The sequence below is a fragment of the Meles meles genome, chromosome 1 (genome assembly GCF_922984935.1).
Source record: "Meles meles chromosome 1, mMelMel3.1 paternal haplotype, whole genome shotgun sequence".
NCBI classification, from domain to species: domain Eukaryota; kingdom Metazoa; phylum Chordata; class Mammalia; order Carnivora; family Mustelidae; genus Meles; species Meles meles.
Window position 1 is genome coordinate 154370831 of NC_060066.1, and position 16476 is coordinate 154387306.

General features: G+C 37.7%; 1 protein-coding gene across 1 annotated transcript in view; it reads left to right on the forward strand.

The window, feature by feature from the left end:
* The window catches only part of ERICH3 (glutamate rich 3), a 94933-nt gene that overhangs the window by 25363 nt on the left and 53094 nt on the right, over positions 1-16476 (forward strand). Inside the window, exons 4-7 of the mRNA XM_045982053.1 lie at positions 2503-2574; positions 4393-4521; positions 9178-9336; positions 13620-13838. Of these exons, the coding sequence (XP_045838009.1) occupies positions 2503-2574; positions 4393-4521; positions 9178-9336; positions 13620-13838 (579 nt within the window). The remainder of the gene's footprint in view (positions 1-2502; positions 2575-4392; positions 4522-9177; positions 9337-13619; positions 13839-16476) is intronic.

Genomic DNA, 16476 nt, shown 5'->3' on the forward strand with positions numbered 1-16476 from the left:
ACCAATAGGTACCAAGTTCGGTATTAGCTTTGATCTTTGAAGTTTAATTTTTACAAATTTTCATGTAATTGACACATCATAACTGTTAAATATGTTATTATATAAGAGTCTTCATACATTCTTAAAGTTTAGAATAGATATTTAGATAAGTGTTAATATGTAATATATAATTTTATAAAATGTAATATATAATTGTGATATATATTAATATAATTAACAAATGGAATATCCGTCTCTAGATTGTCACATGTGTCTCACATTTAGTTTATGCCGATGCTGTTTACTAATGCTGTTATATATTAATATTCATGTATTCATGCATACAAGAAACGTCAGTCATTAACTGTAGGCTTACCATGTGCCAGTATGAAGTTATGTGATGTAGCCGTGAGATGTAAAAACAACAAAAAAAATCCAAAACCAAAAAAGGCAAAAAACAAAATAAAAAACTATTGTGAAAAGTGATCACATGCTAGGAGAGAGGAAAAACCAACCGGGCTCAAGGAAGATGGGGATGATGACTTGCCTCTGTGAGAGTCGAGGAGGCTGAACCGAGGTCCTGCTCTTTGAACTGGACCTGGAAGGCTAAAAGAGGCACAACAGGAAAGCCTAAGAAAGGCATTGGAGAGATTGAGGACCGCAGGCCCGAGGTAAGAGAAGAGAGGACACCGTGGCTGGGCAAGAAAGCTCACTGAGGCCAGACCACACAGTGGGCTGGTTGAAAGAGCAGCAGGAAGTGACACCCTTCGGTAAGCCGGCCCGGTTTCTGGAGGGCCTTGAGTCCTCAGCGAGGTTTGGAGTGTAGGTGATGAGGCGATGAGATGTTTTTTCAGCAGGGGCGTCAAGTAAATGAGCAGAGCCGTGTTAGAAAGATGATGTTGCTAAAAATGTGGGAGATGGATTAATGAGCTGGAAAAGATTGGAGGTGGGAGGTCAATTAGGAAGCTGTTGCCGAAGGGTGAGGGCTAACAGCAGTCGTGGAGACGCTGGGGAGAGGAAGCTCTCCCAGATGAGACCGGGAGAAAGATTGACACTGACTGAACGCGGAGGGCTGAGGAGAAGGAGCCAGAGCACCGCTGGGGGGCGCTAGCGCGGCAGGTGGCGCGCGCGCTTGCTGGAGCTCAGGGACTGCAGCAGGGCTAGGAGGGAGCTCTCGCCTGGTGGAAAACCAGACCCCACAGAGAGCTGGCAGGCTCCCACAAGCGCCGAAGGGTGAAACCCAGAAGTGCTGGGGAAAAGAAGGAATTTGGTGTGACCGAGAAACAAAGACGTTGGTGGCCTTGGTGAAGACGAGGGAGGTTGAGAGAGAGGGCTGCAGATTTGGAAATAAATGGACAATGGAACATGGCTGGTAGTGAGTGTAATGAGGTGGGGTGATCGGAGGGTGAGGGAGAGAAGGAGGTGTCTGAAGAGGGCTGATGATCCTCCCTAGGGAAAGATCGAGCCTGCAGGGTCCCACGGGCTGCACGAGGGGATCAAGGACACAGAAAAAACCCTTTTCAAATGCCCTCAAATGTGTCTGAATGATTTCAAATAGTATTGTAAGGAGCTTACATTTACGTGAGGTTTATTTTTAAATTATATAATTAATATATTACAGAAAATTAGGAAAACTCAAGAATGGACACAAAGGAAAATAACTTAATAGAATCCTTCCTCTCAGAGAGAACTGCTGTTTGTCTCTGTTCAAATTTATGCATTAATAAAAACATGCTAAAAATGTGGGGCCAGAGTCTTATGAAAAGTAAATAAGAGCAAAGAAACAGGAAGTTAGAGTCCAGCAGACTGAGCCCCAGATGACAGTTTCACCACTGACCAGATGTGTGACCTGGGAGCAAGTTCCTGGTCCTCAGCCTCTGTTTCTGCACTCATGCAATGAGACCGCTTAGCAATTAGCATTGTTCAAGAAGAGATGACGCCCGCGTGATGCCCCTTCCTGGCACGGGGGCAGCCACACAGTTTGAACTTGATCAATTAAATTGTATTTCTGTGCAATTCCATATTTTACATTTTCCCCTCATGACATGTATTTTCCATTTTTTCTTTAGAAAATCTTTATGAATTTTATTTTAATGATTATATTCTATCCCGTTATATGGATGTGCACCAGCATTAACCATCCTCTTTAAGATTTATACTGCTTCTGAATTTTTACTTTGAAGAAAAAGTTCCTTTCAGGTAGCATCTTTGTGTATAACACAGATATGTTTTCTTTTAATTCCGATTTCCTCCTAGGTTTGGAAGTGAAATGTGTTGGTTAAAGGGTAGGGACACTTTTCACTGCTTTATATTAGGAATTGTCTTTCCAAAGAAGAGTTGTACCAATTTATATTCTCATTTGCACTCTTACATAGGTGATTCTTCTCCATCTCAGTGACAAGGTGGGGGAGGGAATAAGTGGGGAATACAGTCAGCTGGTGAGATTATTTTCCTCTAAAAATAAAAAAACAACTTTGCTGTAATTGACATGATTCTCTCCTCTCTTCTTTCCCTTGTGCTTAGCGTTATCATCAGCTTGAAATAAAAAGAAAACTGGAGACCTTAGCTAGGAAGGAGCGAATTCAGAGATTTAAGGTAAGGAGCTACACAATTCTTTTATCTCATAATATTATTTTATGATTTTAAAAGTCAGTGGCACCACTATTGATGCTTTTTGAGGCACGTTACTTTTGAGTACTCATAGCTGAAGTCAGGTGATGGTTTCACCAAGACTCTATCTTGGCCCCCATTATTTCAGAAGCTCATGGCAAAATAGGGGCTTCTTTTGCAACTTTGTAAAGTACAAAGCTTTCAAAGCAAACACAGAAACACCCTTTTCAAGTTTGAAATTTTGTTTTTGTCTTTTCTTCATTGATATGTGACAGAGACCCAAGAATTTTTGTTTTGTGTCTGAAGAAACTGAAAATAGATGGTGATGTTGCCAATGTGATGGAAAATGGCATTCTCAGAATTATCCAGTGGCACATTTTCATGCACAGGTGACCCTTGAATATAGTAGGAAAGATCTACCTTGGCAAACAAAAGCCTAAGATTTAGACGTTCTGTACAAGGCATTTAAAAATTTCCCTATTTGTTTTTATTTTTATATTTGATATCCCTTCGTTGCAGTCAACTTATGAAGCATGTACATTTGAATCAGGGGTTGAGAGGCTCAATTAAGCATGTCTGAAAGATTTCAGTTGAGGTTGGCAGTTTTATTCAATTTCCTGAGCTATTTGAATGGTCAGATAATTCTTCATTTTCTGTGTCGTGTCACAAATGTGGGGCCCAAGATACATTTCACAAACTGAGGAATATTTGTAAACCTTCTGGAGAACACGTTGCCACATATAAGGGGGTAATTTTTCCCTCTTGCCTAATAGACTCAAATCTGCCTATTCTATCATGATTAAAAGAGAATCTTTTTACAAAAATATTGTTAAATAACAGCAGATAGGTCATTTTTTCAAGATCAGAAAAGTTGGAGACGCCTGGGTGGCTCAGTGGGTTAAGCCTCTGCCCTCAACTCAGGTCATGATCTCAGGGTGCTGGGATTGAGTCCTGCGTCGGGCTCTCTGCTGGACGGAGAGCCTGCTTCCCCTCTCTCTGCCTGCATCTCTGCCTACTTGTGATCTCTGTCAAATAAATAAATAGAAATCTTTAAAAAAAAAGATCAGAAAAGTTGGTGTGTAGAGATTTGTGGTTAACTCAACTTTGCCAATATTATTCTGCATCAAGGACTGAGTTATAAATTCTCTAACTTACTGCTGGAATGTTGATGGAGAAAAATGGTCCCTGGAAATAGTGACAAACGCTGCCAGAAGCCGTGTGGGATTCACTTTCACCCCGGTTGGCAGATGCACTCAGCACGTGAACATGTTACAACCCTGGCAGAAATTCCTGAGAGACACTCCAGTTCCTCCCTATATGATTTTTATTCGTAACAATTTTCACTTTGTAGCTGCATTTGGTGAAAGACCTGTGATTTAAGTTCCTCATATAATATGCAACCCTTTGGCTTGGGGCATGATTTCATTATTTTTTTAAGGTAGAAAAGTAATAGTTTCTGATAGTCTTTACTGACCAAAGCTGTGAGGAACACCGTGCTTCTTGTAGTGATCTGCTTAAAGCAGATTCATAAATATTGTTGCTAAAATCCATTGTATCCATAGCTGTTTCTTTGGGTACAGCTGTTTCTTCCAATATAGCAGACTGAAACTCCTGCCTCACTACACCCAATGCACCAGTACAGCTATGGAAACTTTTTCTGTCATGATAAACCTCAGGAGGAACACTTTTGAAAGTAATGAGAAAGGACTTCTTTAGTAATACAGTGTCTCTTTACTGTCAGGCAATAACCTAACCTTCATTGCTAATTATGCATTAATTTGTTCAATCACTTTCTTATTCTAGGGAGAACCCACAAGATGGTCTATAGAAAATAACATGCCAGTCCTGTCTCCCCACCCCCCAGCTGGCCCAAAGACTAACCGTGGCCATAGTGTCCTGGTTGATGAAGGACATTCCAGTCCAGTAACACTGGTGAGTCATATTAAATACTCTATCATGTACCATTCTGACTAAATAATATATAATTTCTAATTACTCTCAGAAGGAATTCTCTCTGAGTGCTTTTCTGTATAATTCTGTGAATCCTACTGAATGCCAGTGTGGTCTTCTATCTGTTCAACTGTCTTTATTGAACATCTCACTTTCAATCAGTATCGCCCTTGTCAAATCCATTTTGCTTGTTAGTGCTAGAGTAGTTTCTTTAAAGTGCAGATTACTTGTTACTTACATACCCAAATGCCTTCACTGGCTCTGTGACATTTTTTAGAAAAACCTAGACTTTTTCACCTGACATTTAAGACCCTAAGCCATATGACCTCAATTTAGCCAACCCAATATTTCCCCTCATGATGACCCTTTAGCACTCTACAATGCAGATTGAACCACTAGTCATTCCACATATGTCCTGTGTTTTCTGACCTTTGGACTTTGTCCACACTGTTCCCTCCACTCTCACCTTATCTGTCAAACTTATTTTATGCACACAAACTCAATCATAGCGTATAGCCTGTTGGGCTAGATACTTATATTTGTGTTTCTTTTATCAAAAGCATGGGCACATACTCTAACATAAACATAGTTAAATGTGCGGAGATTCTATTTAAAGAAATTGCCCAAACCAACATTTCATCCCAGTTTGATTCATTTATAATATAGAGATGGGATTAATTTGGGAAGGTGAGGTACCTTGAAACAATATATAGGTACAGGAAAAGATTTGCAGAATATTTCCTGGAGGTTGGTGGTTTAAGTTGTAAATGAATTGCTTGATCACGTCTTTATTCTTGCTTTGTGTGGCCTAATATATTTCCTTGTTAGCATGAACTTTTTTTGGATTGCACAATATTTAGGGAGAAATTGCAAAGCTTTCACAGATTGTTGAAGTAGGTTCATCTCGTATAGTGTTAAGCTTTGACACTTCTCAAAGGTAAATATGTTTTGACATTTCCCGATGAACAGCTCAAGTTATGAAAAGCAACCATTTTCCCTTTGTTGTTACCATATTTCCAAGCTTCATTTAAATGTAGACGTACACAAATAATGCTTTTCTTTTGGATGGCAAATTCACTAGGCTCTCAAAAGCTTAAACTGGTTGAAACAAAAGAAACAATCAAGTGCTGTTTTCTATCTTCCCACCTGTTTCAGAGAAGAAAAACCCTTGAAAGGCTTTCTTTTCAATTTTCCAGCTGAACACCCTCAATAAGTAGTTTATGATACATCCAGGAGATCTTAATGTGGCAGGAGTGAGAAAGTAATTTAAAAATTACAGGAAACACTGACACCAGCACTTCAGAAGCCGTTCTGTCTGGTAAACCACGATTCTTCACTTGGTCACCCCCTAGGGTGCTTCTGCACTGTAAAGGATACCTATTGTGATCTTGGAACTGTGGTTCCCATTTTACAGAAGTTCAAATCTTCATTTTCTTTCTCTCAGCCTGGATACATATCCTTTAAATTTGACTCCTGACCAGCAAGTGCCTTGGAGATGGAGATAATAATCCTCTTGGGATATTGCTGTTGATTTTTCTTTTAACTTTCTTGAAAAAAGAAGGAAAACATCCAGTGAATAGTTATTGCACTTGGTCACTAATTGAACCTAAACCTTCAGAGTAGCAGATAGGCTTTTAGCTGCACCATGCCCATTAAAACTGTGGAAAGCCATTCAACTCATTCTGCATAAGCTTGGAAAATTCACCCCCAGAGATCGTCTAGTAAGAATTAGAAATGCTCAGCTAAACTGGGTAATCACCAGGTAGTCAATTTCAATTCACATTCTGGTACAGTTTTGAAAATGTTAAGCTACAGTGCCATATTTATTCCAAGAAAATATATTGCAAACAGTTTAAAATATAGCAAATTTAAGGTGGCTTCTGCTGTGAACTACAACAGTTTGTAGCTCACAGCTGTTAGTTGAATGATGCAAATTTGTTTTTAGATATAAATGTAATCAGTTAAACATTTGACTGCCATATTCATCTAACTGAATGATATTTGTATGCAAATGTGGGAAATAAAATTTAGAACACAGAAGCCAATAGATCATGTTCTAGTTTATAGTAACCTGCTTTCTTAAATTCCTACATTAGATTTTCAGCATGCTTGTGTTCAGTTGAATCACTTGACAAGAGAGAGTCTTAGGCATTATTTGTTTCACAGAGTTCAAAATAATTCTTTTGGGTGATCTGATTCTCTTGTTCAGAAACCTCTAGTTGGATTTATCTTTGTGGGTTTTAAGACATTTTGCCTTTTGGCTCATGTACTTTCCTGTCCTGTTTCTTTAAATCAAATGTTGCCTTAGTCAAACCACTTGGCTTTCTGTATTGGTCACGAAATAGGTTTGTATGCAGAGACGCAAAATAACAATGACTTAAACATAAGGATGCCCTCCCCACCCCAACACACTTAGGTGAATCTCAGCTGGTGTGCTCCTCTCTACTCTATGAAGTCATCAAAAGCTCAGACTCCTAATTTGTCATTAATCTGCCAAACTTAGTGTGTTGCCTTCATTTACATAAGCCAAGATGGCAGATTGCCGTGTGGAGAGTTCAGCCACAGGGAAGTGGGTAAAGGGAAAGTGATGGCACATTTCTTGTAAAGGCATGATCTGGAGGTTTCCTATTTCACTTCTGCTCACATCTGATTGACCGAAACAGAGGCATGTATCTGTACAGAGTTGCAAGAGATGCTAGGAAATATAGTCTTTATTTATGATAGCCATGTTCCCTGATAAAAAATTCTGTTACTAGTGAGGAAAGAAAAACAGATATTGGGGAATATTGTTTCTGTTACCCTTCCCATGTCTGTCTCACAACTGGCTTTCTACCTACCTGGATTCTCAAATTTATCATTTTTCTTCTCTGCTTACCCATTTTCTTCCCTTGCTTATACATTTGGATAAGATGCTTTTGTGAAAACATGAATTTTTCCTAGCCCCGTTGGTTTATTCCAAATAACATTTAATTCTAAGTTCTGTTAGGTTTTAGGTATTCTGTTATTGTTGTTATTATCTCTTTGGCAGTATTTGTGTAGTTTATTTGGCACTAATTGTCATGTGTTGCCAATAGATGTTAAAAATTACTTTTCAATTTTCTCATACTGTGTATAGTTGGAATCCAGTGAATGTTGATTTAACAAAATCAGACATTTGGCAACATATGACATGCTTGTCAAGATGGCACTCAGACCAATTTTTGGTGGTAGGAGCTGCCCTCTCATCATTTTTTTATGGATTACACAATGCTTTTCCAGAGTTGAATATTTGTTGTTCACTGCTCTTGACTCAGTGCATTAAGCATTGTTCATGAGTCATTTATACACCATCCTTCTAACCTAAATATACATAGATTATTCTTAACAGGTTTCCCATAGAACATCAGGGCCCAAAGACTTGTTTTTTGTTTTTTTCTTTTCGAAACACTGCTGATCTTTATACTAAACTTACAGTGTTCTGTCAGTGCCACAAACAGCATTTCTAATGCTCCATACTGGTCCTTTTGGTATTCTCTGCAGTACATTCTTGATTGGAAAATGCATCAGTCAGGGTCTCAGCAGGAAACAGATGGCTCACACAAATAGGATAATTAGGAAGAGTTTAATAAAGAAACTACTTACAAAGATGTCAGCAGGGTTAAGGAAAACCCACTGGGGATGTTAAGTATGTTGGGGTCAGCACCCTGGGAAGCATAGCACCTAGGCCAGAGAGGGAGAGGGAGGGACTGGGTCCCAGCACCAGCAGGCAGTCCTTATAAGCCAGGAGAGGACGGCCTGACAGGAGCTCTGGATTCGGTAGAGAGACCCCGCTGGCCCATCACAACCTTGGTGGGAATGGTTCAGGAGAGTTAAGACCTCAAACACTTGCCTCTTGTCTTCTGATCTCCTGCCAGTGCCTTCACTGGCCAAGTCCAATCAACAGCCAGGGAGTAGTAGGTATAGTCCATGAAGAAATGACTCCCAGATGGCAGAGCAGGGCAGAAAAGGCAGAGAAGAAGAGCAAATGGAAACTATCCAGCCTGGAAAACATCTTCATTTTCACACAGTGTTTTCCAATTGCCGGTTGCTGGTTCTCATTTTTACTTTCCTGGCATTTCAAGGGAGAAGTTGAAAAAGTGGTAATGCATTATAGTTAAGCATCACCTCTCTTCTTTTTGAATCATATTGTCTGCTTTTACTTCACCATTTTGAAGATGTAAAGAACTTACAGTAGTTTATGTTGAAAACATTTAAACGGAAATGAGTCCATTCCAATCATACTCCTTCAGATCTCGAAAATAGGAACATTATTCAAGGTAACATTTGATTGAGCAAAACCATTTTATGCACTGAATAAATTAGGTATTGTCAGCAAGTTTACAAAACGAATTAAATACGGGAACCTAACAAAGAACATTTCCTTTGTCTAGAATACTCTATAATTGTGGCATTTAGTTATGTAGAGGACTTCCACGCCATATGTTTTAACAAATACTTTGGGTCATAAGGCTATGTATAATGGAAGGACATAATTAAAGTTTAATCTGTTCAGTAAAAAGGCACCATTAATTACTTTAGGCAATTTGTTGGGTTATTAATTGGTTCTGGAAACATGTCAAGATACTAATTTAAATGGAATTTTTCCCCCTAATTGTCTAGACAGCCCCTCGACCATACACTGCCCCAGGAAATATGCAGCCTCCAATTCGATTAAAGCCTCTTCCCAGTAATCCTGTGGTGGGAACTGTTCCAAAGATAACTTCGGGATCCAGATCGAAAACCTCATTGCTGGAAAATGAAGCTCCATTTCCCATCGGGGTAAATGTTACTTCTTCAAGAAATATCTTTTTATTCTTCATTGGAATATTAGATTATCACAAGTTTTAAGATACAGGATTCAATTAATCTACTCAGTGAAATTTATATTATGCACTTATTAAGCATTTACTAGGTACTTCTGTTTAATTATATTTTACTTTAACTGGAAGGCCCATAATTTCTGTGTTATTAAGGAAAATGAGTAAGGAATAGATTTATAATAATATAAGGTTATCTTTCATTAATTTGAACAGTTGTATGAAAAACAAAGAGAAACTTCTTATATGACTTCTATCAGAACAGACCCAGTGTTGACTGATTCTAAATTTTGCGTGCATGGAACCTAGAAAATGAAACTTTCCAAGAATAGGTTTGCATTTGCATGCTGACTTACTTTACCGTCAGTGTATGAAATTGCTTCAAGTTTGACTCTGGAGAAGGTTGGATATAGAAGAAAAAGTATGTCCCTCTTTAAAAAATGGTGAATTAATCACACATAGGAGCTTAACTTTGCTTCCTTTTCAAGGTTATGTCTCTGATAATTTTAACTTATTTTAAGAGAGCACCAGAGGGAAACATGGTAAACATAAAATGCAAGTTACTCAAACAGGGATGAATAATTAAGACATTCAGTAATTAGGGAGGGTATCATTTGTATTTCTAACATGAAGAAGAAACATTTGCCAGCTTAAGAGGGAACCTGTGTCATGAGAACAATTGTCACTGTGTTCAAATGGGTGAATTTAGTCCCATTTCTTATTAGGAAACCTAAGACATATGAGATTAAGATTTTTTTTTTTGAAATTAAGATATTTTTATCTAGAACTGACAGATAACCTGGATACTAAGAAATTAATCCAGACAAATAAATGATTGTGTTTCATTATAAAAGTATAATATAATTCTACAAATAATAACTAATATTTTATCCATTTAATATGCTTTTCAGGTTATGAAGCATTTTTCACAAACCTTATTTTAGTTAATTAAACAGTATTTCCTAGAAAGAAGGAAAACTTAAATCAAGAGTGGTAGCGCTTTGTCTAAGGAGTAGTTCTTAAGTCTAGGCAGAAGCTTTTGGGGCCTAAGTCAGTTAGGCTGTCACCCTAGGATCTGGGGTCCACATTGAAAGCCTAGAGATTTCCTGTTTCAGCTAGTGTCCAGGAACAGATACATCCTGAGACATTGCCTCAAGTTAACAAGAATAACACAGAACAAGCTCATCTGTCTTCCTATAGTAAACCAAAATCAGCAGCCAAATCATAATCAAGGGCCCTTAATTCACCAGATATCAAATAATCAAAGCTGTAGAAGCAGTCCATTATCCTGCTATAGACAGACCTCCGTGAGAAGCCAGATCACAATGAGAGGGTTGCCTAGTGAGCATGGAATCAGAATGAGGGTATATAGGGGAATGGAATCAGGTTAAAATGGGTTGATGTACCTATCTCATCTTAGGAATGGGCTTGCCAAAGGTACCAGAAAACTCAAAGGTCTTTGGCTAACTCCCTGTGTCTTTCAGGGATAACTCGGCCATTAGGACTAAAAATATTTAAAATCCAATGGGTGGGATTTTCTCTCCCCTAGATAGTGCTTGGATGGGTACATTCCACATTTGTCAAGGTGATTTTATTATTTTTTCTAAGCTCCTATACTTTGATAGATTCTTTTTCCTATTAGGTATGTAAATACTACATAATCAAGTAATATTCAAGTAATATTCAAGTTCTGCCAGCTAGGGAGGGATTTTTTTTTTTTTCTTCAGCTGATTTTCCAGTTCTGCTCTGAGCCATTGGATGGATTTATTAGTTAAATCTGTATAGGGTCTTTTATTTTCCTGTTTGCAAGTTTTGGGGTATGAATAATTGAGGGATTTTAATTGAGGTACTCAATGGTAACTTTCTTAGGCTGACAAGATTGAATTTAATTCCATGTTAATTTAAACTAGCTAAACATACACTTTTCATTCAGTAAATATTTATTGGGCACTTAGTACGGACTAGGTTCTGCTCTAGGCACTAGTGATATATCAATTATCAAGGCCTACAGAGGTCTCTAACTTACTGGAGCTTATACTGCAATGCTGTATAACTACGCTGTCAGAAGACATGTTATTTTTCCATGGTGATGATGATGAAGATGATTTAATGTAAAATCAGACAAGAAATTTCTAAAGAAGTAGTAGTCTTTATGAGTGCTGAGTATGTAGTGAGTACCCACCAAATTCTTACTGTTTTCTTAAAACGTAAAAGTTATGAATGTGGGAATTGTTGGAAGGGACAACAGACATAAGCAAGTTTCTAAGTATCAGGAGTGAAGGCCTTCAATTTAGGCAAAAGCAATCTGGTCAAAAACAGAGTGGGTTAAGAGGCAATTCAGTAAAAATCGTGACTTAATTCATAATGATTATCCTTACAATAAGAGTTTCTCATACCCTATTGGTAAGTATAGAAATAAGTATAACTATTTGTGAAGGCAGTCTGGGAATATGTACCAATATTTTAAATGCTCACGCATTTTTACATATAGGAATTTATTTTAGGAATATACAGATATGTAAAGAAGAATAGATTCAAGAATGCTCAGTATTACAGTATTTGTAATAGTGAATAACTGAAGATACCTAACAATTTAATAGGATGTTGTTTAAAAACATTATAGTTTATTAAAGAATGTTAAACAAAAAATATGAGGTAAACTTATTTTTACCAGCATGGAAAGATGTCCAAGACACTGTGGGCTAAAAAAGCAAGGTAAGGAATGGCATGGTAATTTTTTAAGAAATTTATTAAGCCATTTCCAAATAAGGCATACTACTGACCAATAACTACTCAGAAATAATAATTTAAAAAAATCTCCAAGTCCCAAAAGTTCTGGATTCATTGATTTTATTCTTATTATTTTCACTTAATTTATATTTGTTGTTACAATATCAATGCACACCATCACAGAAAAATTGGAAAGTGTAAGAAGAGAAAAATGAGAACATAAATAGCTCCTGCAATATTACCTATTTTAACAATTCTAAATTCATTCTTGAATATCTATTTAAATCCCTCTCTGTTCACATAAATGTTGTTTTCGATAAAAATATAGCCTATATGTGGCTATATTTATCTTGCTTTTACTTATTAGCAGTGAGAAATGTTTGAAGAATGAGTCCCATTTCTTAAAACAACTTTTCACTCCATTTAAGCATCTCAAAGAATAAATTGGCTGAAAAGAAACATACCAAATAAATTGGTATAAAATGGGTAAAAAGTGATTAAAGATGACTTCAAGTTTGGAAAGCTACCTCAGATGCATAAAAATGACCAATTTATGAAAATACCAAGATTCAAATATATTTGTGATATAATGATTGATTACACCTTTGGTGCTTTTTAATTTTTGATTAATATAGAGATACGTTTTTTTCAAATAATACAAAGATATGTAAGATGGAAAATGGTATCTCCCAATAATCCAAATCCCCAGAGGCAACCCTTAGTTCAAAGTCTTCCAGTCATCCCTGATTTTATCAAAATCCACATACAAATTCATTTAAAAGAATTGTGTGATCACATCACATAGACCTTTTTATGTCAGGATGAATAGATTCATAGTATTCTTTTTGAAGCCTGGTGAGAATCTATTACAAAGACAAAAAAAAATTTTAGTTAAATATTCTCCTTTGATCATTCAACTGAATTTGGGGTGTGTGTGTGTGTGTGTGTGTGTGTGTATCCTTTTACACATTTACATTAACATATTGTATAGTTATCTTGGTAGGATTTATTCCTACAAGTTGAATGTGTAGGAAGAAACAAGTGAATAGAGTCTTTGGGTCAGAATCCGCATTTGGTTCCTTGCCATTATATTATCAAGGAATATTAAAACCTGGATGGGTAAAATCAATGTGAGAAAAGAACTAACACCCCATTGTTAAGTAAACCATCCAACCCTGCCTCAAAGTACAATACTTCCCCCCCTTTGATTTTAAATTGTTAAAGATTTAATGGATTATTGAGGAAAAATCCCAAAGTACTATAACAATGTCATCACTGTGTATCTGACATAAAAATATACTTCAATAAGGTTAGGAAGTCATGAACATTTAACTTGCTGTGGATACTACAAAATGGCATTTTTCAATTAAAAAAAAATGAAGTGTTTTGAGTTTGCCTATTATTATCAGTTGTATTTACATGCAATGTAAATCATACAGTCTTGTCTTTAATTTTGGGTTGCCTTGGTCATTACTACTGTTTGACTGGTTGTTATGTCATGAAATGTGATTACAGGGCAAGAAGGCAGTGATGAAGTTCAAGAGCTCCATGGACAATTCACAGGGAGGGAATCGCTATCAACTTCCAAACATTAACAATTACATGATGCCTATTCCTCCTCCACCTCCTCCCCCCAGTGGAAGAATCACAAGGGAAAATAGACTTGAATCATGGAGAAGGAGAAGATTCCGTCCAACGACTGCTCCAAATGGCTTAGATCCTCTCTTTACCAGGGTGAATATGTAATCACGTTTTCTTTTATTAATTGAGCATAGATTACCTTGTGCTATTAAATTTCTAGATGTGCCGTACAAATGAATCTAGTGAAATCAAATGCAAAATGCCTTTATATAAATATAATAATTTTATAAGTGTAGTTGTAAGCCTGGATGAATCTGAAATCAAATGTTTGAGTAGCTCAGTTCAGTAATTAATTTAGCACTATTAATAAAAAATCCACAAAATCTGGTGGTCAAATTTAGTTTATACTGTGCCCATTTCTAAATTATTTATTTCCTTCAGTTTGCCCATTCCATCACATGTTCTGAGAAGCATTTTGACATTTAATTTGTGAAAATTCAGGAACTTAAATATACCCCAAAACATAATATGCCATATAAAATATCTTATTAATCTGCTTTTAATGATTTTTGGGAAATTACTGTATGATATTTAGAAAATACTTTCTTACAGTGTTCTTTGAAAATATTGTAGCTTGTTGTACTCATTTTCTCAAAATGCCAAAGAAAATAGTCCTACGGTCAGTTAGACTTTATATAGATAGGGGCTAGTATGAAAGCAGAAGATCCCTTAGCTTTTACTGTGTAAAATAATAGTAATTCATAATTTATACATTTAATTTATATATATAATTTATATACATGTAATTTATATATATTCATAAAATATATAATTTATAATATTTATGAAAATAATAGTAATAGTAATTAAGTGTAACTGCTGTGATTATTAGTGGTTAGGAAGTCTGAGTGTCACTTAGAATCAGGGAGTGTGGTATGGAGCAGCCCAGACGGCACACTGGTTCCTCTAAACCTGCCTCACTTCCACCTGCCTTACTTCCTCCTTGTCCATATCTCTGCCCCAGCAGCTCTCCTCATCAAGGACCTCAAAACAATGGACCTGTCTTCCGTACGCTTGCTCCAGTTGTCTCCTTTCAATTCCATTTTCACCAGTTTTTCTTCCTTTGTTCTGGTTTCGGACAAAACACTGTATTCCCTCATGTCTGAGGCCACTTCCACGCTGTGTGCTCGATTTTATCTTTTTCCACTGCCCGTCATTCTCCTCTCTGACTTGGATTTTCCTCCTACCTGTAACAGTCATCTCTGTCACTCAGCCTCTCCATGCTTTGCCCAGAGTGAGAGAATCCTCTCTTCACAGCCCTGGATTCCTCTTTTCTTCTCTTACTGCGAAGTTCTCCGAAGCGTAGTTGACTGTAGCTTCATCTAACTAACAACCCTGGGAGACTCAGCTGACAATGGCAAAGGTTTCTTTCTTTTTAACAGTTTTCATTTAAAATTGTATATAAGACTACTTTACTGCTGCATCTCCTTGTTTCTTCCTTCTATTTGTCCTCTTTCCTTTCCTACTTGGCGAGATTTGGCCTTACATTCAAGGATCTTTTCATGGTCTTTGTCCAAGTTCAGCCTAGGGATGACACCCTGGGTGGATGGCTGAGCTGTGCCTTCTCTCGCCGCACTCCTTCAGCGTCGATGGCCCATTTCTCTCTGTCAACCTGGACGACTTTGCCAGTTTGCTGACCTTTGTAGTGCCCCACACAACCCGTACTTCATCCTCTTTTCAGAGGGGCGTGACTCCAGTGCTGTACTTTGGTCTCAGCTCTTCGGAAAGAGGGGAAGACATGATCTGCCTGTGAACGTGGGAAGGTGCATTGAAATGCCACTCACGGTTCTTGCTCTTGTCAGAAGTCACAAAAGGATCAAGCTTCACTTTGGCCTCTGGTGCTTTGGCGATGGCCGTACAAGGGAAGAGCAAGATTTATTGCTTGTTCCCATTATCATCTGGTGTTGGTCCGCTGTAATTCGGGAACCCAGACTGGAGGAAGAGACCCTGTCTGGGGCATGCTGCCCTCATGGACAACAGATCGTGGAATGTTTCGAAGATTCTACTCAGCGTGAAACATGTCACGTATACTGGAATTCCATTGCCAAAGCATGACAGCAAATGAGTAAGAAGTATGATCCTCTCATAGAGTGGGGCAGTGACTATTTGAAGCAATAATAAAATCTACCGTAGCTACTAACTTCTGAACTCTACATGCTGGTGTTGGTCTCCCTCCACTAAGCTGGGAAATGTGTGCTTTTGAAGGATGCGGCGGCCTCTACGTAGCAAACACAGTGATTTCCTCACCATATTCACATGCTAGCAGTATTACATTTTCTGATGTTAAAAGTCTATTAGGGATAAACTTTAACTAGTCATATTAAAAAAAAAACAAAAACGGTTTAAAAATCTCCTAAACCATAAGAACCTATTAAATCTATATGTGCGGGGGCCCTGGGTGGCTCAGTAGATTAAGTGTTTGCCTTCATCTCAGGTCATGATCTCAAGGTCCTGGGATTGAGTCTTGCATTGGGCTCCCTGCTCAGCGGAGAGCCTGCTTCTCCCTCTGCCTGTCGCTGCTCATGCTCTCTCTCAAATAAATAAATAAAATCTTTAAAAAAAAATAATAGTACTCAAGCAAACAGCCATGTACACATCATTATTTCCTAACGAAATAGAGTACTGCTGCATAGCCTGAGCCCCCATTTCCTACCCCATCACATCTCCTGCTTCTCCCCAGAGCAACCATCCTACTGACTTCTGTGTTAACTGAGTCCTGTTTTTCTTTGAA